General features: G+C 42.9%; 1 protein-coding gene across 3 annotated transcripts; it reads left to right on the top strand.

Moving 5' to 3' along the window:
- The first annotated feature begins 6,249 nt into the window (after positions 1-6,249).
- Positions 6,250-26,755, top strand: LOC149306051 (BBSome complex member BBS2-like). 3 transcript variants are annotated; one of them, XR_016282482.1, is made up of 18 exons: positions 6,323-6,583; positions 8,211-8,438; positions 10,453-10,578; positions 10,762-10,824; positions 12,163-12,240; positions 14,466-14,570; positions 15,078-15,164; positions 15,601-15,736; positions 16,596-16,735; positions 17,645-17,792; positions 18,421-18,592; positions 18,962-19,091; positions 19,917-20,048; positions 20,787-20,924; positions 21,799-21,911; positions 22,959-23,107; positions 23,719-23,911; positions 26,671-26,755. XR_016282482.1 is itself a non-coding variant. In XM_089540194.1 (17 exons), exons 1-17 carry the CDS (start codon positions 6,467-6,469, stop codon positions 23,524-23,526), a joined length of 2,226 nt encoding a protein of 741 aa, XP_089396320.1. In that variant the 5' UTR covers positions 6,250-6,466; the 3' UTR covers positions 23,527-23,695. The 3 variants fall into 3 exon arrangements, 2 of the variants coding, with proteins under 2 accessions (XP_089396320.1, XP_089396321.1); XM_089540194.1 differs by lacking the exons at positions 23,719-23,911; positions 26,671-26,755 and adding an exon at positions 23,363-23,695 and having other exon boundaries at positions 6,250-6,583; XM_089540195.1 differs by lacking the exon at positions 26,671-26,755 and having other exon boundaries at positions 23,719-24,262.

Below are 26,755 nucleotides of genomic sequence, written 5' to 3'. Positions count from 1 at the left end.
AGATGAAAACTGGGACATTTTTAGCAACATCTGAGTGTGTGATGATGGCAGAAGTTAGGAATGAGGAGGAATGCACAAACTAGCAGAGCATGCAGTAGTTTGCTTTTGCCTGTCTACTGAGAAGAGTGTGTTCCTTTCTATCCTTTCCTTCCTTCCTACGTTAATTGTGTGCATACTACCTTTTCATTTTGAATTCAGTTTGCAGCTGTGGAGGAGGAGAGAGCTGGGAGGATGAGAGAGAAAGCAGGACATTTGAAAAGCAGCTGAAAAAGTGGGATGGCAGAAGAGTAGTTGGGACAATCTCTGCCAGATCAGGACATTTGGAAGGGATGGGATCACATCTGCTGGAGGCTGAATGAGACCACATCTGGGTAAGAAGGCAAACCATCCGAGAACCATTTCTCAAATGATGAATACCCTGTTTCTACGAATTCATCTGATCTCTTGCCCTATATATTCAGCTCTATAAAATTAATTAACAAGCAGGGATCATTGGCACATCATCACTCCAATATTACCAAGAAGCTTTTTTCTCATTGAAGTACAGAGAAATATAGTTAATGCTAGCTGCTGACTCATCCCTTTGGGCATCGCTAGAGAAAGCAGAGGCTGCCAAGTCAGGGAAAATCAGCATTTGGGAATAATAATGGCTTTTGCTATCTTTTATCCAGCATCTCCTCCAGGGAGCTCAAGGTGAGATACATAGGGTCCCTGTCTTAACCTCACAACAACCCTGTGAGGTAGCAAGTGGGCCAAATACAGGGCCCAGCTGAGGAACCAAACATTTGTTACTATGCCAGTACTTCTCAGACTATATTCCTCCACCAATGCTAAAGCACTCTGGTATCCAAAGTCCAAAAGCTAAAGAGGACCAAAGTTTGAGAACTGGTTACTGCTAGCAGCAGAAGGACTATGGCTGCATCCATACCACAGAAATAGTCCAGGTTGACACCACTTTAACTGGCACGGCTCAATGCTGTGGAATTCTGGGAACTGTAGTTTATGGCTGAGCACAGTGATACCTTTGCTTTCTGATGGTGCAGTGTACACAAACTTCATTTCATGCACAAAATTATTTTTAAAATATTGTATATAAAGTCACCTTTAGGCTCTGTGTATAAGGTGTGTAAGAAACAGAAATGAATTTTGTGTTGAGACTTGGTCCCATCCGCAAATATAGGTATTCCAAAATAATAATAATAAAATATTGAAATCCAAAACACCTCTGGTCGCAAGCATTTTGGATGAACATATGTGCAAATATTTGGCCTAGCATTTATTTATTTTTGCCATGCGTTCATAATGGCATTAGAACGGAGATAATGAGTGGGTTACTTTCAAGAAATTTGACTTTTTAGGGCTGGCAGATGTAAGAACCTTTCCATCTCCAGGCCTGGAAGAGCTCTGGAGTTGCTTGAGCTCCTTGAAGCTTAGGGCACACCTGGAAAAGGGTCCCACCCCAAATCCTGCCCTTGAGGAGGTTCTCAGGGGTCCCTCATCTTTCTCGCAAGGCCCACAAACCCGGTCATTCCACCCCATTGGGAGCTTACCCAAATCCGAGAAGAGTTTGGCTGGCTATACTGCCGGTGTTTAATTGGCATGTCTTTGAATCCAGCGAGGTGTGTTTGGGCCTGTCTGAGAGATTAAAGCCTTTGGTTGCCCTTTGATGTGAGCCAGAGGCTCTCATAAATGTTAACCGAAGGCACATCAATAGGGGGGAAAAGACATTATAGAGGGCTGTGGGAGGATTTGAATATTGTTCCTTTGCGCCCACTGTCTGGCTAAGCGAAGAAAGAAGGGATGTCAAAGCTAGAAAGGTCCTATTTGCACTGGCCAAAGGAGCCCCAAATATCTTGGGCCTGGAAACACACACCAGGTTCTGACTAGTGGCCACCTCACAAGTGATGAGTAAAGTGAATAATTCTAGTTTCAGAGTCTCAAGAATATAATTTTAACTTTTAGGAGTGTCATGAGTACTCTTTCTCCTTCCATCAGTTGCGCTTCACATGCTCCATGGCTGTGATGCTCTTAGTGTCTTACTCATGTATAAGTGTCTCTATAGAAGCTGTTGGTCATTTTTGTCTGATGCAGAGAGCAGGTGTATTTAGAGTAATGGTTTCCAAACTCTGGTCCTCCACATGTTCTGGACTTCAGCTCCCAGAATTCCTGACTGTGGCGCAAGCTGGCTAGGGTTTCTGAGAATTGAAGTCCGAAACATCTGGGGGTCCAAATTTGGGAACCACTGATTTAGAGCAAGGTTGAAGCTGTGGAGTTGTGACATCCAGTTCCACTGAGCATCGATGGGTGTTCATGCACATTTGCTTGAGCATCTGGTTGCACATTTCAGTTATGATGCAGTTGTGCCACGTTGACATTCAGCACAAGATTTGGTAGCACAATGAATACTTAACTCCACATGTAAAGATTCACACTGCACAACCTTGGTGTAGGTTCTCGGTCCCTATGGGATGTTGTTGTTGTGTACCTTCAAGACTTTTCTGTCTTACGGCATGTCATGGGGTTTTCTTGGCAAGATTTGTTCAGGGAAGGTTTGCCTTGTTCTGTATGTCTCCCAGATTTAAAGCTCCTAGTTGTGTGTTCTTGGGACAACGCGTTTGCTCCTTTGGAAGGTTGTGGTAGTTTCTGGAATCTAGAAACCCCTTTGTCGGTGGCTTGTTTTGAGACAGGCATCTTGCCAGGTCACTCTGCTACACAAATCCTTCGCCAGTCACATGAGACGTGCCAACAATGGGATGTGAGAGCCATTGTGGACCTCTTCACAACATCAAAACAACATTGAGATCTTTTCTCTTTTGCCTGATACACTGGCAAACGTCACCATTTTAAAAAGGTGTAAGAATGGCAAGATATCTTAATTCAAGGCATTTTGCAAATTTAGGAAAAAACCACTAGCAAAATTAACCTTATTCCAATATTGGCATTTTTCATTTTAAGCCAGGGAACTGAGAAACAGTCAAGGGGCTTTGAGCCAAGTGTAAAGTGTTGTCTCTCTCCCTCCCACCGTCTTCTTTATGAATACTTTCTTTCAGATCATATAATTGAAATTCTGAACAGTGAAGGTTCTGTTGACTCAGATCTTGCAAATACAATGCAGCAAAAATGTTATCATTCATGTCATGGATGAAGTAGAAGACAACTCTCCCCACAACCGTTTCTGAATGCTGTGTTTTTGTTTTCCTAAATACCATTCCAATTTATTATGCTGGCCTCCTGACCACATGAGTTAGGTCTTCCCAGACCCACAAACAATACGCAGTCCAATCCAAGGCCTGGTTTACTTAGAGGCAAGTCCCATCCCAATTCCACTGAGTGTAAAGGGAAGTAAATCCAAACAAGGAAGGCGCAGGATTTCAAACAAGGCCTGAATCCTGTTATTTAGTATTAGACACAAATAGAGTAGACCCACATCCAAGGATATCGATAGGCTGGATTGTGTCCAAAAAAAGCCAATCTTTGCTTGTCTGAAAACCAAGTCCTATGAGGAGTGGTTTAGGAGGCTTGCATTTTTAGCCTGGAGGATTGCCGTCTCCTTGTAAGTATATTGCTACTCCTACATCGCCTGATGTTAATAAAGCAAGGACTTGTTCTATGGACGAGATCTTTTTGCACTGGCCAGAAGGAACTCAGATGTTGTCGTGTGTGGATGTGAAAAGAGTTAAACACATTAAACAGTATCGTACGTATGCATGGGATCTCGATTTTTACGTGTCCCTTGATCTCTGGAATTACAGTCTGTAAAAACTGACCAATAAAGTTCAGCCTTAAAAGTTGTGTAAATGCAAAAAAACCCTAAAACAACACCCCCCCCCCCCAGCTCACAAAACAGCTTTGAAGTAACCTTTTCCCAGACCACTGAGTACTTTTTTAATATGTGATTTTGTTTTTACAAGTTCTTTGGGCTTGCTTTGGTAAGGAAAACAAGATGCTAGTAAAAAAGAAAATAAATTTCATTTCGGCAAGTTAGGTAAGATTTAATAGCCCAGTTTAATGGGAAACGCAGAATGCCTTATTCTACAAGGGGGGGGGGGGTCACTTTATATCTGCTGGAATCCAAAGCCCTTGTGCCAAAGCCCAAGGCCGAAATTTAATATTTTTTAGAAAATATTATTTACATTCAAAAGGGATCTTGGTATTTTGAAGAAATAAATAATTCAAAAGAACATGCCCATTCCTGAATATCAAGGGACTTTGCCAAACCAAATTTACTTGTGTGATTACTTCCTCCCAAAACGTAGCTACTATGGGACAACTCCAACAAAGTAGGCGTTAAAGGACGTATTAGCAGTATTGCATCTCTATCGATTTCCTAATTTAAAAAGCCCTTTCTTGAATTGACATTGGGATGATCAATATACCCCAAAGAGCCATTTCTGCTATAAAGATGTAGTCAGAGATTTAAAGCCATACTAGTTATAGAAGCCTAAACTGATGGCTATCGATTAGTCAGAAACGGATATTCTCTATTCCCTTCTTGATGTAAATCTTGCATGTCTCTCATATGTGTGTGTGTATGTGTGTATATATATATATATATATATATATATATTATAGTTGGATACTTTGTAGGCCTCAGTAGTGTTTCTGAAGTTAAGGAAGCCTTGAATGCAAGCTATAGGATCAAACCTGGAATGTAACAAATGTTTTAGTTGCAATTCTTGCCATTCAGTTGATAGTTTAAACTGCTCCTGCAAAATCAGAAAAGCCAATTATCTGATCTAAGGTAAAAATCCCATTATTGTCCTACTTTGTGGCTGTTGAAAGCACATCCAGGGGCCATACTGCAAAACTATAATAACATCTAAATTCCACAAAACAGCAAATGTTGGTAGCAAAGCTGTGATGGATGGTACAACAAACAACACTTCCCAGCATTCCATAGCATTGAGAAATGGCAGTTAAAGCGGTGTCAAACCAGATTATTTCTGCAGTGTGGAGACAACCTATAACATCCTTACCTTGTATCTTGTTTCCGTGTAAAGAAGAATGAGAAAACCCCTTTTAATTTCTAACCCTTTTGGTCTTTTTTCACCATTCCATCTTTCATTTCTTGCTTCCTATAAAAGATAAAAAATAGGTTCAGGGATCAAAAACTGAATACTAAAAGACAAACATCTTTTGACTGTCAGTGCCAGGAGTTGTCCATTTGGAAAGCTGCCCAAATGTATGAAAGGGCAAAATGACTAATTCAACAATACACAGCACTTTTTTAAACTATACAATAGTGATTTAATAGATGCATGGAGTGTGGAAAGCAACACAACGCTATGATTAAACCCAGATTAAATAGTAGCTGCAAATTTTCTTATAAATCCTAATCCTGGAGTTTTGGGGCAGAGTCTCCTTTTGAAGCCTCTTTGTGTGCATCTTATTATTTGGACTTTCAGCTCCTCTCTTGCAAGACTCTAATGTTCTCCTGCTGGGTTTATTGTTTAAAGACATTGTCATTTTTTGATATTAGAATTTGCCACGCTTAATCTTAAAGCTGTATGATCCGCACTGCAGAAATAACCCAGTTTGACACCATCTTTAACTGCCACGGTTCAATGCTATGCAATTCTGGGAGTTTTGTGTGAGACATTTAGCCAACTCTGCCAGACAGCTCTGGTGTCAGAGCAAACTACAGTCCCCAGAATTCCCAGAATGCCACAGCACTGAGCTCTGGCATCTAAAATGGTGTCAAACCGTTTTATTTCTGCAGTGTGGATGCGGCTGTGAGCTGCAGCTCCAAAAAGGAGAAGAAGAAATAATAATAATAATAATAATAATAATAAAGTGGTGTCAAACTGGGTTATTTCTGGTGCCACAACAAACTGCAGTTCCCAGAATGCCATAGCACTGAGCCAGGGTATTTAAACCGGTGTCAAGCTGGATTATTTCTGCAGTGCGGATGCAGCCATCGCCTGTGACCTGCAGCTCCAATAATAATAACAATAATAATAACAACTATTTCTCCTCATGTTCTAATCCAGGGCAGTGATTCCCAAACTTTGGTCCTCCTTTAGGTCATTTTGGACTTCATCTCCCAGAACTCCTGGCTGTTGGCCAAGGTGGCTGGGGCTTCTGGGAGTTGAAGTCCAAAACCCTGAAGGAGAAAAGGAGAACCAAAGTTAAATTGGGAATCACTCTTCTAGCTCCAAGAAGAAGAAGAAGACATCATAATAATAACAACAATAACAATAATAACCATTAGTCCCCATGCAGGGCTTCTCTCTCGCCCTCTGTAGGAAAACCCCAGGCTTCTCTCGCCTCGCTAGGCCTCTGCTGTTGCCATGGCGACCGCGCCTCGCGGCCGCCATTTTATCCATCGCAGCAGCAGCAGCAGCAGGCGGCGCTGCGGCCTAGTCGCCGGTGGCTAGTCTTATTATTAGGCGAGGCCTGGTCGAGTCGAGGAGGAGGGGGCAATAGCAGCAGCCTTAGCCGCCCCTCAGGACCCTTTTCCGCCGCCATGTTAGTGCCGGTCTTCACCCTGAAGCTGAGCCACAAGATCCTGCCTGGCATGGTGGCCCTGGGCAAGTACGACGGAGCCCACCCCTGCCTCACCGCCGCCACCCAGGCGGGGAAGGTACATAGCCCGCGCCCACGCCGCTTTCCCCGCCATGGCGCCATCCTAGGGGATTCTGGGAGTTGTAGTTTGGCGAGGCACTAGTATAAAGGGTGCACCCTTGGGCTTTTATTGCCATGGCGCCATCCTAGGGGATTCTGGGAGTTGTAGTCCAGTGTAGAAGGTGCACCCTTTGGGGCGTTTCCATCTTATGGGAGTCTGGGATTTGTAGTGTAAGAGGTACACTCTTTTGGCATTTGGCTTCCACACTGCAGCATCAATGCAGTTTTGTCACCCCTTTAACTGCCATGGCTCCATCCTAGGGGATTCTGGGATATATAGTTTGGTGAGGCACCAAAGGTGCACCCTTTGGGCATTTGCTCCCAGGTTTAACGCAGAAGACCACTTTCACTGCCATGGCTTTAACTGCCGTGCTATGGGATGCTGGGATTTGTAGTTTGTTGAAGGCACCAGTGTAGAAGGGTGCACCCTTGGGCCTTTACTGCCATGTCTCCACTTTAGGGAATCCTGGGATATGTAGTAGTTTGGTGAGGCATCAATGTAAGAGGTGTGCCCTTTTGGCATCTGCTGCCACTCTGCAACATGAATGCAGTTTGACACCGCTTTAACTCCTATGGCTCATTGCTATGGGATTCTGGGATTAGTAGTTTGGCGAGGAAGCAGTGTAGCAGTGTTGCCATGCTGCAGATTTAATGCAGAAGAGCGCTTTAACTGCCATGGCTCAATGCTACGGGATGCTGCCGGGATGCTTGTTTCGTAATAGTCTAATGTTGGGTCTGCATTTGTTCACACTGCAGATCCCTGTACTCTTTATCTTCCAAGGAAATGAATACATACCACATACTTGCAAATAGGTGTAGGGTGATTTTAAGTATGTGGGAGGGAGCCCACATCATGTTGGGTACCTTGAAGTGTCCATACAGACGTGAACAAGGGGATAATTTTTACAGAAGTACTGTTCATAGAATCATAGAGTTGGAAGAGACCCCAAGAAGGGCCCTGATCCAGTCCTACCCCGTTTCTGCCATGCAGGAACTCACAAAGCAACCCTGACAGATGGCCATCCAGCCTCGGTTTAAAGGCCTCCAAAGAAGGAGACTCCAAGGGAGTGTGTTCCACTGTCAAACAGCCCTTACTCTCAGGAAGGTCCTCCTAATGTTGAGCTGGAATCTCTTCCTGGAGCTTGCATCCATTGCTCTGGGTCCTATTCTCTGGAGCAGCAGAAAACAAGCTTGCTCCCTCCTCAATATGACACCCCTTCCAATACTTAAACAAGGCTATCATATCCTTCTCTTCTCCAGGCTAAACATCCCCAGCTCATAATGCTCTCCTCATAGGGCTTTATGGTTTCCAGACCCTTCCCCATTTTGGGCGCCTTTATCTAGACATGCTCCAGTTTGTCAACATCGTTTTTTAATTGTGGTGCCCAGAACTGGACCCAGTATTATTTCAGGTGAGGCCTGACCAAAACAGAATACAGTGGCAGTATTATTTCCTTTGATCTAGATACTATACTTCTATTGATGCAGCCTAGAATCACGTTGCCCTCTTTAGCTGCCGCATCACACTGTTGTGTCTGTCTTCACAATGATCGTTGCTCTAGTTTCCCCTTTGTTTTATGTTTCAGGTTTTTATCCATAACCCTCATGCACGGGGCCAGCGTGTGAACACAAATCGTTTGGTGCTTAGTACCCAGGATGCTGATATTTCTCTTCTGAACATTAATGAAGCCGTCAGCTGTTTGACCGCAGGGGTGCTGAACCCTGGTCTTGGTTGTGACTCCCTCCTCATTGGCACACGGACCAGTTTGTTGGCGTACGACGTGCACAACAATGCTGACTTATTTTACACAGGGGTGAGTTAACTCCTCGTTGCTTTTTAGCCCTCCTGCTCCCATGGTCATAACAAAATGGTTGGAACATTTGGGTTAGTTTATTCAAGGTGTAAGACAAGAGAGGTAGATTGTTACTTTCACTCTGTATGGAACAAGAACTGCTCTGACCCAGAGCAGTGCTACTCAGTGTAGTGGTCTAGGGACTGTTGCTGATCTGTAAGTTTTTGGCTACTAGTTAGTGGAGAGTGTCCAGGAAAGAAAGTAACATCTGTAGACCTTGGACACATATATGATACCAACCCCTGACGCATTGGAGGAAATATCCTGCTGGTACCCAGCATCAGATAGGTTAAGAAGCACTGACCAGAAGATGCCAAACATGATTCCTGTAGCTGTGGATTGCAAAAGAACAATAATAGCAATTGACAAAGAGGGAGACTCAACCACTCTCCAAGGGAGTGTGTTCCACTGTCAGTAGTTTCAGTAGAGAATTGTTGTTTGCCTTATCGAGGGATGCTTCATAAGTGTCCCAGGGCTCCCTGGAACACAGTTTGAAAGAATCTATTCTTACATGAGTCCATTAGTCCCTACATATTCAGCGGGTATTGTTAAGTGCAAGATGAATTCCCCAGTTGTTACAGATCTGAGATTAGAGGATACTGCTTGGAGATGGTTAACAACATATACAGTGCTACCTCGGGTTACGAATTTAATTCGTTCCGCGGCGCCGTTCGTAACCCGATACATTTCGCAACCCGAAAAGGCGCTGGAAAGCCGCTAGCCGCGCTTCACATTTGAATTTCGCGCCGAAATGAATTTCGTAACCCGAAAAATCTTTCGTAACCCGGAACAGTTTTTTCCAATCTAACTTTTTCGTACCCCGGAAATTTCGTAACGCGATCAATTCGTATCCCGGGGTACCACTGTAATCTGCTAGCTGTGTTCTTCTGCACTTCGGCTTTGTGGACGTGGTAGAGGACTTGGCTGCAATACTGTATTGCTTAGGCTATAAAATGGTCCAGAATTTAAGCCAGTGCAGCATACCACACACGGCGTAAGTGCAGTAAAACAGCCAAAAAAATCCCCACACTTCTAACCAAATTAACATTGCAGCAGAGGCAACATTACAGTGCTTTGATTGTTGTTGTGTGCCTTCAAGTCATTCATGACTTATGGTGATCCTATCACTGGGTTTTCTTGGCAAGACTTATTCAGAGGCGGTTTGCCTTTCCCTTTCTCTGAGGTTGAAAGAGTGCGATGTGTCCAAGGTCACCCAATGAGTTTCCATGACTGAGTGCCGATTTGGACCCTGGTCTCCAGCATTGTAGTCCAATGTTCAGAACTACACTATGAAGTGCTTCAGTATTGTGAATAAATTATTAGGGTTTTGGTTCTGATCCTATGAGATCAGAGAATTTAGAATGATGTAGGCCCCATACAAACAGACCAAACTAAAGCTGCTTCGGGTCACTTTGGAGGTATGCTGTTTAAACGATGCATGCATCTTAAGAGTCTGGAAGCCACGCCAAAGCCATGCTCCAGTCCTAAGGACTGGAATGCAGCTTTAGTGAAGCTTCTGGATTCTTAGGACACATGCATCATTTAAACAGCATACCTCTAAAGTGACCCGAAGCAGCTTTATTTTGGCCTGTCTGTATGGGGCCGTAGTTTATCTTAAGATGGTCTTAGGTCAAGCTTTTGGGATGCAGTTTTCACACAGAAAAGGCTACTCAAATTGGCCAGTTTTAATGGCTTGACAGTTTTCCTACAGCAACTACCAAAGTTTAGTCTAGTAGCCTTTTCTGACTTCTGAAGTAAGTATGTTGAGTGTTCTGTATTTAGGAAGAAGATCTTACTGTCTTCTTTTTGCAATTATTATTGGAAGTTTATTTTCATTTTGGATAATTAATTATATACCATTTCCACATTCTAATTGATGAACAATTTCCAGTTTGAATTCATTGACTTGTCTTTTTCTGTGTCTGTTGTTTGCAGGTGGACAAATTGACTAGGTCTCTCTATTTTCTTTTTGCAGGTTCCTGACGGAGCAAACACAATAGTTCTTGGAACATTAGGAGACATTCCTTCACCTCTTGCTATTATTGGGGGAAACTGCTCTTTGCAGGGCTTTAATCATGAAGGAAAAGATCTTTTCTGGACGGTGAGGCTGGATGTACATAAGACTGAGTGTAAAGATGGAGGACTTAGCTGTAGGGCTGCTTCAGAATTTAGTGACTGAGCAAATATGATGGAAGAATGAGTTATTGTGATGAACTCTTTACCATTAAATTTGAGGCTAAATAAGGACAAATACTGATTACTATTTTTAAAACTGCAATTACAGGTCACTGGTGACAATGTTCGTTCACTGGCGTTGTGTGATTTCGATGGTGATGGGAAAAAAGAGGTAAGTTGTTACCAGATGATATTGGCATAACTTGCTGGATGTTTTTAAAAGAAGAAGCAACATTAAAAGTCTGACAAATTGAATTACCAGATCTGTACAGATTGAGTCTCCCTTATCTGGAATTCCAAAATCTGAAATATTCCAAAAACCAAAACATTTTTTCCTGGCTGGCTGAGATAGTGATAACCTTTGCTTTCTAATGGTTCATTGTACACAAACTTTGCTGTCCTGTTGAAATAGTGGAAAATAATGAGGCAAGCTCTAAGATGGTCAGTTGTTTATTCTGCACATGGAACTTGTCTCCTTATTGTTTGCTGCTTTTAAAATGCTCTTCAGTACTCTCTTCGCTACTGAAGTAGTCATTGTCTATAATGGGACTTGAGCATCCACAAATTTTGGTATCCATGGGGGTCCTGGAACTAAACCCAGTGGATACCAAGGGCTCACTATACATCTAAAAAAAACCCAATGATTAAAAAACATTAAAAGACAAGTAAATAAATTACCATATTAAAACATCAGTAATATAAAACCTGTGTAAAATGATTAAAAACCATGAGAAAGAAGTGCAGGCACCCTAGTGGTGTTCCTTCAGAGCGCATGTCTGAAGGGCTTGCCCAGCCCAGCCCTATCCCAGGGCAGGAATACAAGGGAGGAGCAGAGCATGTGAGGGCAGGACCCCCCACTCCTCTCTCCCTAGGCAAAAAAGAGGGTATCCTTTTCATCTGAAACCACATTTTGCATGTGCTTATTTCTCTGCGGTACAACTTGCTTGTTAGAACTCACACCATTTCAGTGATAGTTGTAAAACTTGCGGTTCAGGCTCAACTGAGAAGGCTTCTCAGAAACTGGCTTCCCACGTCATTTGTACCAAATTAGTGTGGGCTGCATTTTCATTCATGCACATGTCCGACTAATAATGTTAAGCCAACATCTTACAGAACTTGGCTGCAGTAGCTTCTCCAATATATTTCAGAACCTTCATGCTGAGCAAAACTGTGGTCCTTAGAAGCTCTGAGTTCACATGTTACGTTGCTAATGTCAGTTGTTAGAGAAGGGTTTAGGTTGGATTTCTAGCACCCACCAACTCTGGTTCTCCTATATTTGTTGACCCCTGTCCTGTCCTTAGGGGTTTTTTTGGCAAGTTTTGTTCGAGGGATTTGCCATGGCCTTCCTCTTAGGCTGTGAGAGTATGACTCTCACCCAATGGGTTTCTTTGCCTGATTGGGAATTCGAACCCTGGTCCCCTGCAGTGCTAGCTCAACTGCACCATGTTGGCTCTCATGGAAATGTGATACTGTATATTGCAAGTTTTATGTTCTTTTCCCCCCTGTACAGCTGCTTGTTGGTTCTGAGGATTTTGATATCAGAGTTTTTAAAGAAGATGAGATTGTGGCAGAAATGTCAGAAACTGAGGTAAATTTATTATTATTATTATTATTTATATATCAGTTATTCAGCAAAGGGCCATATGCAGCTTGCTGGCTGCGCAGGTGCAGGAAACATTACTATTGAGTAGAAGGTGGATTAACCTAAGGAGGAACAAAATAAGATTTTGTGGTTTCTATTTCTCTGTTAAACTGGGTTTAGAAGGAAGACAAGCCAAAGGCTTATAGGGAATATGAGAATGTGTATTATGACAAGAAGTCTGCTGTTGGGAAATGGGATAAAAAGCTTAGGTAATAAAGCACTTACAAAGCAGCCATCAAAGCATAAGAAGATGACATTACTCTGGGATTGGAACGGTTGACCTAAGTCTGGAAGAACACACCTTGTTTCCTGCTATTGTGGTTAACAATAGCTGGAAAAATGGGCTGAGCATAGCTTTCCTTGGCGCCATTTACATGAATAGTGGTTCTGAAATAGGAGCATGTTCTGAAGCACTTATGCTTCTGGTAATAAGATGCGTATTGGAGCAGCTCTCCTGGGGAGTTTGTCTTCCAGAACATTCACTGAATCACTTGGGTTGAATATAAAGGAGAGAGACTATAACTCTCCGTAGTCTCAGCCAAACAAAGTGGCTATCAGTCTTCCAAATTAGCCCTCAGATGTTACTCATACAAAATGCGTTCAGGGGTAGTTGTGCTGGCCATACAGCAAAACCAAACCAAATCCCAAATCCACAAAAGAGTGACCCTTTTATTGTCCAGGCCAAATGACCTGGAGTGCACACTTTGTGAGCCTTCTGTTTGGGAGCAGGGACCGCAACAGAGATTTGTTTCTGTGTTGCATCTTCCTCTTTATGTAAACCAAAGGTTAAGTTCTGGGAACATTTTCCCTTCTCTTTACTGGGAGCCATTTGGCTCTGTTTAAAATCCTTACAATTACTTCACCGAATATCATCCCTTCCTTAACTGATTCATTTGATGCTAAGTCCTTCTGATGGTTAATTTTGCTTGAGGGTATACTTGAGCAAAGTAATATGAAGAGGATGAGAAATTCCCATCATTGCTTTCATTTATTCCATTCACCAAAGGCTGGCAACATAGTGGGAACCTTGCTTAATCTGAGCTCATGTTCAGATAGTTGGAACTGCTTCTTATGTTTCCTTTGCAAAACACACAAGTATTCTTACACTTCACCTTTATAGCCATAATACAGGTGGACTGACTTGCATGATCACTTTTTATTATTATTATTAACAAGAAGCCCAGGATCTACCAACAGGAGCTTGATTCAGAAGGCATAGACTTGGAATTAAATAATTCTGAGCACATGAATTGGTTTTGAGCACTAGAAGTGAATGGAATTCACCCTTCTTCCACACACACACCCTATTCCTGGTTACCTCAAACTTCCTTCATTTCTAAAATCAAATATCCTTCCAGATCACTCAGCAGTCTATCAGTAGATCCTGATCTGCTTTGTCCATCCCAGATCTAAAATTCTTATTAAAAGAGAAGATTTTATGTATGAGAGTTTTGTCATAGGAAGAGATAGCACTAACACTAAGATTCCAGAATGGTTTGGTACTGACTTATTACCCTTTCAGCAAGATCCACATCTCAGACCTGCTTCCCCCTTCCTTCCATCCTTTCATGTCACTTGGTACTTGGAGCTCAATTTGGCCCAGGAGCCAGCACTTGCTGACCCTCCAGTATATACCTTCTTTTGGAAAGAGACTATGTGGATTGCCTCTCCCTTTGGTGCATGCTCTGTGTGCTGACCTGCATTGGTTCTAGTGCTGCTAATTCCCAGCAACATACAAAGTGGAGGGGGAAAATGAAGGGTGCATCCAGACAAGCCACGCTTAGTGCTGCCCGTCAAAAGACATTGTCAAACAATTTTGTCTGCGTTAAGAAAAAAAAGGGGGAAGACGCTGTGGGGAAAATGGGTGGGCATTTACAAATGAAAGACAACAGTGTCAGGATTCCCTGTAAAATCCCATAAATGAGACATCTGGAAGTGCCCTATCTCTTTCTGCCGGGTGCAGCATTAATGAAATCACTGTGAATGATTTAGAATCAGAAAGCTAGGTCTTATAGTAAGTAATAGGGCACTTGCCAAAACAGCCTGAGTAGTCAGTAGAAAAATCATCAGTATCTGACAGACTGAGATGAAGGTAAGAAATAATTTGATTTTGGGACAATTTACTGTTTTCTGTAGCAGAAGTTAATAATCTGGCTTTCTTTGTTTTCCAGATTGTCACTTCGCTGACTCCAATGTGTAGCAGTCACTTTGGTTATGCCCTTTCTAATGGAACTGTTGGCATTTATGACAGGAAAACTCGCCACTGGAGAATAAAAGTTAGTACAGAACTAAAAATCAAGAGGGGAGGCAGTCAAAACCATGTGGGAGTTTGGGTTATCCAGGTCTTGTGTATGTTAATACAGCTTGTGTGCCGTGTTTATGTTAAGTTTATTTCAGGTTTATCATTTAAATGTGATCCAGGAATGTAAAAACTATTCTGTGTACACATATTAATAATTCACCTATATATTACCCTTTCATTCCAGATAGCTAAGTGTGTGTAGGTGACGGTCATGGTGGGGATGGGAGCCTTGTTTTGAATCTGTCATTTAATTTAAGATTGTGCTCAGGGCAGGTGATCTCAGTCATTCTTGCAGCAATCTTGTGGGATAGATAGTGCCAATCCTGTCTTTTGGAGAATTGTGGGGGGCAAGATTTGAGCCAGAGATATTTGGACAATGGGTCAGTCTCTTGGCCTCCTTTCTGCACTATAACAGCTATCCCAGCATTATATTCCAAAGTTGGTACTAAGAAATGACTCACTGATGTGTTTTGTCCCGCAGTCTAAAAACCAAGCAATGAGCATACATGCATTTGATATCAACTCGGACGGTGTGTGTGAACTAATCACTGGCTGGTCCAACGGGAAGGTGAGCTTAAAGGAGAGGTGGCATTTAAGCGATTGCCCCTCTCTTTATGATATTTATTACCCCCCTCCAGCTAGGTATCCCTTGGTCTTGTCTGGAGACCATTCTGAGGTATTCTAACACTGCTTAGAACGCCGCAGCTGGATAAGCTGATGGCTGTGTCTGCAGTAAGAATAAATATGTTCTAGACAGATCTACACAGACATATTATTTTATATGTTATAATTAGAGTTAAAAAACAAACATGGATTCTTCGTTAGACAAGATGTTCCGTGCTATGGTTGTAGTCTTTGAAATTTCAAATAGAGGGATATTGGCACAATTCAGTCCCTGTTTAGTGAGCCCCATTCTGTGACTTTATATTTCTTAGAAGACATGTATATGATTGTACTGTAACATTCTCTTTTCATACTGTCTTGGGCAATGCTCCGTATCATAGATTGAAGGACGCAGTTACCGTACAGGAGAGGTCATCTTCAAGGATAATTTTGCTTCCTCGGTGGCGGGAATAGTACAAGGAGATTATCGAATGGATGGCAATACCCAGTTAATCTGCTGCTCAGTTGATGGTGAAGGTAAGAGTATCAAGAACCCTTTGCAGATTCAATGCCTTTTCAAGCTGAATCTTGCAAAATGCAGCAGTTTCTTAAAAGTGGGCACTTATTATTTTCTGGGAACAGGAATGCCCAGATTCAAAATGAATGCTGTCTTGTGTTGAGAAAATACCCCACACACACTAGGTTGGGGCTGTAGTAAGTTGCACTTTGAAATCATTGCAGTGACTATCCTGTCCCACTGATTTCATCGAGTTTAGTCTAGATTGAACACAGTGCATTTTGACAGATAAGCCACTCTACATAAGGTTCACTGCCAAACTGGGAATAATTAAGCCTCATAGTTGTGCATCACTTACTTTGATTCTACTGGGAGGTAGAATTTAGAGACCGTGTTTAGTCTAGAACATAGCCATGTCAGTCTGGAATATCAGCACGCAAAGAGATCTTGCAGCACTTTTGAGACTAACTATGTGAAAGGCATTGTAGACATTTGTAGGCTTAAGTCTAGGAAAGCCTATGTTACATCTTTTGTACAGTTAGTCTCAAAGGTGCTGCAAGATCCATTTGCACATTGATTCTTCTAGTTTTTGTACTGTTAGGGGAAGGTAAACTGCAGTAGGATTGTGGCTAGAGGTGGATGTTTGGTTACTGGTCCATACTCATCAGTCTGAGTATGGGGAACAAGGACTTTGCTTGATGTTGGTTTGATATTATCTGAATATATTAAATTCAGCAAAGCTTTTATGGTAGGCTCTGTAAGGATTTGGCCCAGTTTTCCTCTTTTGCTTATGAGTTGGTCTTGTGCAGCAATGACCTTTTTCCAATGAGGACTTCTCTAGCAGGCTCAGCAAACTGTCTTGGCTTTGCTGTTGTGCAGTACGAGGATACCTGCCAGGAAGCCAAGAGATGAAGGGAAAACTGATGGACACAAGTGTGGATCAGGACCTGATTCGAGAGCTTAGCCAAAAGAAACAGAATCTACTGCTTGAATTACGAAACTATGAAGAAAATGCAAAGGTAATTTGTGGGATGGAGACAGAAAGCTCAGTTCTGGTCTCTGTCTAGACAAAAAAGTGAATATATTTAGCAAAGGCAGTTGGGTTTTAGAGTGAACTGACTATTCATCTGTAACCTATTCAAAGATTTAAAATACAATCTAACAATTGGTTCGAGGATTAAAAAGGAGTCTGCTGTTGATTAGGTCTTATCCCAATTCTCTTGATTGGGGATTGAGGCTGAGCAACATCATCCAGTACTATCTAACAACTCTTAAATCTCTTTCACATCACATAAATATAGCACTCTGATTCCACTTTTAAGTGCCATGGCTCCATTTTATGAAAATCTGGGATTTGTAGTTTGTGAGATATCTAGACTTTCCTGCCAGATTGCTATAGTACCTCCAAACTACAAATGTTAGGGTTCTCTAGGATGCGGCCATGGCAGTTAAGAGTGGTATGAAAATGCTATAACTGTGTTGTATGAAAGAGGCCTTGACAAAGTAAGATCTGTGCTTAGCTGGATTTACCTGTAGATTGGCATTTCAGTGACAAAATAAAACAAGGCTGTTACTGTCAAATAATAAAGTACTTCAGGTTCAATTTATTTGAACAAGAACAAAGAGCAGAGTCTTTCTCACACACAAAAGAAAGCCTGCCATCTGCTCGAAAGCTCTACTGTTAATGCCTCCCCAAAGCTTTACAGGGCATCTGTAGAAATCACACAAAGAGCCCTTTTCCTAGTTCCTCTAGGAGAATTCAGAAGGCAGCAAGATGCTTTCAGCATGTCCAAATGAAAGAGAGATATAGTTAAAATAGCCTGCTGCAGTTAGATGACTTTCAAGGGTGTTTTGTTTAAGCGCTTCTAAAATTAAAGTGACAGGTGACCCAGATCCTGTAATAACTGACTCAGAGCTATGTTTTGCAGCAAGTGGAGCTGAACACTCAGGTGAATGAGATGGATGGCCAAAAGGGTGTGATCCCAGCAAATACCCAGCTCCAAACGGCGATCTCAGTCAACCTGGGATCGGATAGTGAATCTGCCCATGTTGAAGTATGCATTTCCACATCCAATGGTGAGAGAAATTTCAGACCCAATAACTTGTCATCTTGGTATGAAAACCTTCATGCCATGAGTTATCTGTCCAACTGAATCTTTCATGTGCACACCTTAGTGTCCCCACAGTGTCTTAAATCTAATTCAAAGACATATGTATAGCAAATCCCAAGAGAACATGGTCACGCCTAGCCAAGGATCGCACTCTTTCCACCCCATTGACCAGTTTGTCCTTATTGGTTAAGCATAAATCCAGGATAATTGATCCCCTTGTTGCTTCCTCCACCTTTTGTATAATGAAACTGTCTGCAAAGTGCACAAAGGGAACTGTGTACATTTGGAAAAGATGCACAAAAATACTTCAGTGTGTGTGTGTACATGTACAAAGTGTGCACATTTCAAAAATCTTTACCAAAATGTACATAGTACCAAACTGGAATGACTTGTGATGGAAAAACGTGAACCTTGACAAGATGACAGATCTGTTCATTATTAGTTCAGATGTATAGTGGCATTGGCACAATGTGGTGTTTTTGGCTGAGATGCTGTTGGGTTGGTAGTTTTACCTATGTTCCTCTCCTTTAGTTTTGAAAATTTTGCCAAGGGAAATCCAATAACTGGCCAAGTCTTTTCTCCCCTTCTTTAAGACACCATCATCAGAGCGGTCCTCATCTTTGCTGAAGGGATATTTGAAGGAGAGAGTCACGTGATCCACCCCAGTCTCCCGAACCTTTCGAGCTGCATTAAGGTCCCCCTCACTCCTCCCAAAGATGTTCCAGTGGAGCTAAACATCAAGGCTTTTGTTGGTTACAAGAATAGGTAAGGATGATGGTGGTGGCTCATAGAGATAATTTACACAGCTGTGTCTGGTGTAACCCACTGCCTTGAGGTGCCAATTTGTAATGGTGCCTTTGTCACTCCTACCCTCTGCTCTCATTTAACCTGTCTGGGCTTAGCACAGGGGAATCCATTTGACTTGTACATGTCTTTGTCCAGTCCCACAAGTCTGCGCTTTGGGTTTAAGACAGTATACATATATGTTGCATTTTGTTTTCTCCCACTTGTCTTGCCCAAAATATTCTCAGTTCTGTAATAATCCAGGAAAACATTATGGTTTCCTGTGCCGGAACTGCCTGCAGGTATTGTAAAATAACCTGAGTCCACTTGATCTGTTTGTTCCCCTTCCAGCACACAGTTCCATGTTTTTGAGCTGTCTAAGCAACTTCCTCGCTTCTCAATGTACACTCTGAGTAGCCCAGATTCTGCTCCTGGCCCTCTAAGCTTTGTACAATTTACAGTCAATGAGAGGGTGCAAATGGTGAGTCTCCAGCTATTTTCTCATCTTCATTGTACAGAAAGCCTTTGTAGCCAATACATGATGTATTCTGTTTCAGAAGAAACACATGGGAGGAGCAGGCAAGAGATGCCTTCTTGACTGTAGTGCTGCCTAAATCTCAGGGGTGTCTCCAGAGCTAATGATGCATGGAGATGCCGTGTGCCCTGTCTCCTTGTGCCACGGTATACAGTGGTGGCTGCCATGTCAGTGGGGCTATGTGTCCACGCTTGTTTTAATCTGAAATGTCAAGGGTCTGGCCAAGTTGCTGAACCTGTTTAGAGAGGTGTTCAGCATTTTAAAGTTCAAATTAAAACCCAGAGTGGATACTGTGCCTCATTGACAATGGAAGCCACCAGCTGCCATTGTGGGATGTATTCATGTACACCAGGGGTGGGCATCTGCGTGGTTGGAGCTGGTGGCCATGCCTCTTCCCTCCCTACCACAGACTATATACACATCCAGTGCAACAAAATGCCTCTATTTTTTTCTTCAAAGTTCTTCCCAAAATGGTGACCATGACCATTTTTCAGAGGGACTCTTGACAAAAACAAAGGGGTTGGGGAGGGGATTGGGGGGATATTTGGGAGGTGTGTTGTGCATTTGTGTATTTGGAGGTTTTTTTTGTACAATTTTGGGTGACAGTGGTGTCTAAAAATTGAGAAATAATTAGGAGACTGGTGGGGTTTTTTAGAGGCCACAAAAGGGGTCCAGGGGCTGCAGGTGGCCTGTGAGTTGCACTTTGCCCAACCCTGGTGTACTCACAGCCTAGTTTCCGCAGAAGGTCATCATGTGAATTTGTGTTTCCAGGCCTTCGTGTGGCTAGAACAAAGTTTCCTGTTACCAGAAGATTTGAAGATCCAAAATGATTCATTTGAAGTCTGCTTCACCTCCCTGCGTGATGCAGGGCAGCTGTGGATCAAAATGACGCCAAGTGGAGAGGTACCATTTTTACTTTGGGGTGTTAGGTTTGTAGAGAACTAGGCTTGTAAAGCTTGGTCTCCTGGTGGAGTCAGAATCTCACTCATGTGAGCCTAGAGGGACCTGTTAATGGGAGAACAACTTTTCCTTTTCTTTCTTGGCCAGCAGATGTGCCACCGATGACAAGTCTTAAGTGAATTTTGGATAGAATTAGCAGCTCATTGCTTCTGTGGACTCAATTAAAATCCACATGAAATCTTGCAAAGAGTTACATTCTTCCCATATGCATTATTGGAAACGTTCAGGAAGTTTCCCAGATGGGTACCTAAAATCAGAGAGAGAAATAGTAACATGGGTGAGCTGTTCAGAAGGACCATATAGTACTGTTGTTGTTGGCACTTGATCTGCATGGCAGACTTTGTAGGTCGGTTTCCCCTTGGCTGTATATTGTTCTTGGGAAGCCTTGGTACAGATAGCGGTGCTTTCAGGCCTCTGACAAAGTGCATTCCTTCCCAGGGGCTAACTATATCTTTTCCTCTGACACTGTTATAACTTGTATTCCACTTTCATATGAGGGTCTCTGCCACCCAAATGAGTTTTTTGGGACAGACTAGTTCATCCCCAGCAAGGCTGCGGCACCAGATTAAGACCATTTGCTGCATTCTTAGCCACTGATGGTTGTTGGCATTGTGACATGACAAGTTTGCATGTTGTGGTGTATGTCTGGTGTGTGTCTCATTCCTTTTTCTCATCTGTTAGATCTCCATTAACACTGACAACATTGACTTGGCTGGTGACATTATCCAGTCCATGGCCTCCTTCTGGGCGATTGAAGACTTGCAGGTTGAAGCAGACTTCCCAGCGTATTTTGAGGAGGTGCGCAAGGCCCTAGTTGTGGTGAGTGAGAAAGAGGACTTTATCATGTTGGCATGAAGTACAGGATGCTGGAAATAACTTGCACCAGTTTAGAATAGGTAAAAGTTTGAACACATCCTTAGTTTCAGTGGGGCTTGTGCAAGAGATGTCCTTGGGGAATTGTGCCTATAGTATGTTGTTGTTGTTTTGTTATGTGCCATCCAGTTGATTTTGGCTTATGGTGATCTTATGAACAAGAGATCCCCAGGAGCTCCAGATATCAACAGCCCTGCTCAGGTCTTGCAAATCCAGGGCTGTGTCTTCCTTGTTTGAGTCACTCCACCTGTAATATAGTCTTGTCCCCCCCCCCCCCCCTTAACCATCTTCCACTTTTATCATCTTTTCCAGTGAGCCATGTTATCTCATGATGTGCTCAGAGCACAGTTTCCTCAGTTTAGTCATTTTGGCTTCTGGAGGATCCCAAATTTGTTCTTGAACCCATTCCTTTGTCTTTTTTGGAGGTCCATCGTACCTACAGAACTCTTCCCTAGCACCACATTTCAAATGAGTTGATTCGCCATTCAGCTTTTGCAACCCTACACAGAACTCAGAGATACTGCGTAGGGTTGTAAACTGGCATTTAATGATATATGTTCACACTTGAGGATCTTATCTAGTTGCTTCATAGCTGCCCAATGAATTGTTTAATACCTTCGTGAAACAAACGTCTGCTTTGAAGTAATTGTCAATCTGTCTGAGATCTTCTGTGACATGGAATCGTGTTCCAGGTTATTTCTCTGTTTGGTGTGAAGCAGAATCTGAAAAGAGGGGCAGTTTCTGTGATGGTGGTTGCTTCTCTGTTCTTGCCTGGTGTGTAGCATGGAAATCATAACATATGTCTGGTCCTTCCCCGAAGGTGGATAATTCCCATCCAGTCTGTCAGAAGCTCACAGCCAACATGGCAGACAGCTCCAACCTCATCCGTAGCATACTGGTCCGAGCAGAGGATTCGCGGCTCATGGGAGACATGTGAGTTGATTTGACATTGCTTTCAGCGTTGCTACTTTTGCATCTTTCCAGCTGTTATTTGAGCCACGGAAAGTTGGGTCCATTTGTTAATTAAAACACTATAATCAACTTTTTGAAGCTACCCTTCATCCTAAGGGATTCCAGGGCAGTGTAAAATTGCAATGTTGGCTTTAAGTTACACTTGGCGAAAAGGGCAGCCAGTTATCAGAGGGCCAGAACTGACAAGCCTGTATTCCTTGTTGACATAAAACATACCTGAAATACACAGTGGAAGTAGGGAATTTTATTAGGTATCATCAATGTGTTGGAGATCCTGATGTTGTGTAATGGGCAACCGGGCTGCTCTTGTGTGTTTTTCATAAAATGTACCTGAGTTTTTTGAAGAGGAGCCCCTGCCTTGGGAGAGTCTTAGCTTGTGGGTGGGATGATATAGGAAGAACTTGGGTGCCAAGCTTTTTAAGGCTTTAGAAAGGTAAGCACTAGCACCTCGAATGAAGCTAGGAGTCTGCTCTAGCATACATTGCAGATAACAGGGGAAAATGTTAGTTGCCACTTGCTTTCTCCTTCTACTTTCCTCACTTGGCCTTGTAGTGGCCCAGGAGGTGAAGAGCTACAGTTTGCCAAGTGGAGCACTTGAACAAATACAAGAGTGCTCCCCTCACATAACCTCAGACCAAGTTTATGGTCCAAGGCTGCTTGCCCTCTTCTTCAGCAGTCTCTTTGTCTGCATATGAGCTTTGTGCTGCTTATCTTATCTTGATCAACCTGTGTCCTTTAAGTCTCTACTGGAGGTAGATTAAAAATGTGGGAAGAACTGAGGCTTGGAAATTTGCAAAGGATTTTATGCTATATCTTGCTCAGCGCTGCCCTCTGACCTATCCCAAAGTATCCTGATCCTATGGCCTAAGACAAACCAGTAATGAATACAACTCTAGGATCCACTGCTAAATTAGCCTTGGTTCTGAAATGGCTAAACAGTATTAGCTGTGGATGGATTGGGTTTTAGGAAGCCTGTTATTTAAATACTATTTGCATTTGTCACCACAGGAAAAATATGAAGAAACGATACATAGAGCTGTATGATCTCAACAGAGATTTGCTCTCCCAGTACAAGATTTGCTGCTCCAACCACACAGAGCTTCTCAGTAACCTTAAGGCCGTAAACCAGGCCATCCAGCGAGCAGGACGGTTGCGAGGTGAGCGTTGAGGGGACTTTAATGGGGAGAGTAGGTGTTTTTTTCCCAACCAGAGGTTGTAGTACATTGATCTGATAATAGATGGGCTTCTAAAGCCAGCTTGTTCGTATGCTCTCATACTCCAGCAAGTCTGCCTGCGTTTGGATCTCTTGAAACAAGCTGTACTGAGGAAACCTTAGTTGTGTTTTAGCTTTGCTGCAGTACATCTGTGATTTCAACATTAAAACTGCATTTTCCTCTCGTTTTTGTTTTCAGAGAACTTCAGGTGGCAGCAAGCTGTCGCCATTGTTTTCTTTATTTTAGATAAACGATTGTGCGTTGAGTTTTCCATCATGCTGCTCGTTTCTCACGGTCGCATGAGAAATAGTGTCACCATGGCTGGAAACAGCTTTGCTGTCGAAGAGCTAAAAGGCCTGTGATCCTCTTGAGGGTCAAATCTTGAGAAAATGGTGCCTTTTGCCTCAAACTCCTGTTCAGATCCAGTCTCACTTTCCCGGCCTTTCTTTCCCTGCTTTTGTTTTCAAGGTCTGAAATGGGAATTCTAATTGTGCGCTCTTCAGTGCTAAGAATGTAACAGTCTGAAGGCATTTATTCTCTCTTTCTTTTCCCAGTTGGCAAACCCAAGGCCCAGGTGATTGCCGCTTGCCGGGATGCTATTAAAAACAACAGTGTTAATACTCTCATCAAAATAATGCGTGTGGGAACATCTTCCTGAAAGAATGGTGAAGAATGCATTTGGATTATCACCGCAGTAGGCTGCCAGTCTTGAGATGTACTGAAAAAAGATATAGTGGCAGGTAGACTGTAAGTGCATACTGTCAGATCAGCTCCTAGCGAGTGTATGGCAGGCAGTTAAGCCCAGTGGAGTAGGATGCTATGTGTATATGCTCTTCCAAAGGAAGAATTATTGTGACACACTGCTGGTGGGACCTGAACTCTATTGCAGTTGTGCGGGAGAGAGGAGAAACTGGCTAAGATGGCTAAGAACATCATGCTCATTGAGAGATGCCCTAGAAATCCCTTGGAAAGACCAAAGTCAGAAACCAGCCTAAAGGCAAGAACCTCAAATAGATGGCTTAGCCAGGGACAGGCTTTATTAAAACCAGGCATATTTTGCAACACCTGAATCGTCAATAAACAGACCACAACTTTCCACATGTGTTGTGTATTTTTGAAATTTCTCTCTGTCATTAAGTTCTTGTTACGCGATAGTAAGGAACTGGGATTCTTGTTTGGAGAACTGCCTCTTAGTGGAGAGAGCAGAAGAGACTCTCCCTTGCTGTTGATGTGCACTGGGCCCGTCATGGAGTACATGCGGACCAGCCTCAGCGGGTCCAAAACGCTGGAGCCAGGTTGGTGACCAGGGCAGGTTACAAGAAGCACATGCTGAAACAGCTCCGCGGGCTGCCAATCCATTTCCAGGCAGGATTCGAGGTCTTGACTTTGACCTTCACATCCCTACAAAGTTTGGGTCAAGACTATTGGAAAAGCCTGTACCTCCTTATATTTGCCTGTTCAAGGAATAAGATCTACAAGGGAAGGTTTCCTCTCAGTCCCAGGCATGTCTGGTGAGGACACGAGACAGCCTTCTATCTATCTAGCTACCACTCTCCATTGATTTACTCAGTGATTTGGTGGGAAGTTACTGAGTGGTTTAACTTGCGCTTTTCCCACCTCAGACGCTGCAGAGCTTTTTTATTTATTGTAAATAGGCATGTATAGGGTTGTTCTATGAAATATTAGTGCAATCAATTAGCTGATTAATACAAGAGGATTTTGACGGATGGGTTTGGAACTGGAGACTACTTTTCTGAGAGCTGTTGTGATCCTGGTGTGCGAATGTAAGTGTAGCTAAGCAGGGTCAAGCCTGGTTAGTACTTGGAAAGGGGACTGCAGAGGAATACTGTAGGCTATATTTCAGAGGAAGGCAATGGAAAAACACAGCTGCATGTTCTTTGGTCTATATTTACAAGCCATGGATATGGAGGCCAGACTCCTTTGGTCACCACATGAGAAAGCATGATTTACTAGAAAAGACATTAATGCAAGGTAAGGACAGTCCTATTGACTATCCATTGACTGTCCTATTTGTCTCAGTAATCATTTTTAATGAACTTAATTGCATTTTATTAGTTATTGTTTTGTGTGTACTTATTGTTGTTGATTTAGGGTTAAGGAGGGAGGGGGGTTGTAGCATTTTATTCAAATGGATTTTATTGATGTAAGCCGCCTCGATCTTGTTGAAGAGGCGGGGTACAAATTATTATTATTATTATTATTGCCTCCTCATGGCATGGGAGATGAGAAGCCTACATGCATGGACATGCACACACACACATGTGCAAAGGCATGTGGAAACATGGAAAAGATCTTTCAGGAAAGCTTTTATTCTTGGCAATCGACTTTCCATTAGCAAAAGGGGATCTTGTCCAAGAAGGTACCTTCCTTCAAGCATTACTTAGGAGTAGTTACATTACAAAAACAGATTCAAGTCATCTTCAGCTGAGATTAGAAAAAGAACCATATCCTCTACTGCTATTGGCTAAGCATCCTTCCACGACTCAGAATGCCATGGAGTTCCAGATCTCTGGACGTTCTTGGTCAACGGTCATCACCTAGAGTTAACTGTCTTCCTAAGGTACAGTGAGGCAAGCAGCAACTCCCTGACCTCTCCATCCATCTTGTGCCTTGGAAGCCTCTACACTTCTCCCAAGCGCATTATCCGCCTTGGGCCATCATCTCTCAATCTCTGTTACTCCTAGGTGAGGGATCCTGACCGACCACATCATTGCCCCTTTGCTTAACTTGGAGGAGAGATGATATAATTCTCACCCCATTATCGTAAAGGCAAAAGAGAATTGGGAAAACCAGGCTGAAAGAGAGCCCACTGGAGTGGCTTCTTCAACTACCAGCTGGCCAAAGAGCAATTTCTCCCCTCTTTAGAAATAATAGTTGAAGAAAGGATGGCAAGAAAAACATGGAGAGGAGGCAGAATGAACTGCTACAGACCCAATTGGTCTCTCAGCATCATTGCTGAGAAAGGGTGGCTTCTTGCCCAAGGTCTTCCAGTGGCTGAGTGGGGATTCGAACCCTGGTCTCCAGAGTTGTAGTCTGACACTCAAACCACGCTGGCTCTAACATCCATTCAAAAAGACCGTTTAAAACAATAGCAACATTTCAAAAGGTTTGGTGGTGGTGGACTCTGGAGAGCTGGGTTCGAATTCCCCCTCCGCTCGGCCATGGAGACCCACTGGGTGGCCACTGTTGAGTCATACTCTCCCAGCCTCAAAGGAGGATGACCAACTCCTTTCTTTCAGTGGGAATGGATCACGTTGGTCACAAGGCAGACAGAACAAAAAAGGTACGCAAGTCACAGTTGGAACCGAACGTTGGCTATTAATATGTGTGTGGTTTGTGAGGAAAGATTCAAAGCGTTAGGGAAGGCTGTCAAACAGACATTTTGTACACTAGGCCCCAACTGACCGTTACCTTTGACCCCACCAAAGTCCACCTATTGAAAATTCAAAAATTCCAATCTATTCCACCTTGTTTTCTTTTTTCAGATCCATTCTCATGGCTGAGGAAACGGATTACTGCTGCCCCAAACATGCTCTATTGAAGCACAAAAACAAACAGTTAAGAGAATAT

This window comes from Sceloporus occidentalis, unplaced genomic scaffold, assembly GCF_023333645.1.
Source record: "Sceloporus occidentalis isolate IW3139 unplaced genomic scaffold, rSceOcc1.0.p SCAF_10, whole genome shotgun sequence".
Classification (NCBI taxonomy): domain Eukaryota; kingdom Metazoa; phylum Chordata; class Lepidosauria; order Squamata; family Phrynosomatidae; genus Sceloporus; species Sceloporus occidentalis.
The sequence above is the reverse complement of the archived record's forward strand: the minus strand, read 5'-3'. Positions and strand labels throughout refer to the sequence as shown.

Excerpts from the sequence above, each read along its gene's own strand:
- LOC149306051 (XM_089540194.1), top strand. The coding sequence starts at position 6,467 with ATGTTAGTGCCGGTCTTCACCCTGAAGCTGAGCCACAAGATCCTGCCT. Across the intron at positions 6,584-8,210 it reads CCGCCACCCAGGCGGGGAAG|GTTTTTATCCATAACCCTCA; the intron begins GTACATAGCCCG and ends TTTATGTTTCAG. Across the intron at positions 17,793-18,420 it reads ATGCATTTCCACATCCAATG|ACACCATCATCAGAGCGGTC; the intron begins GTGAGAGAAATT and ends CCCTTCTTTAAG.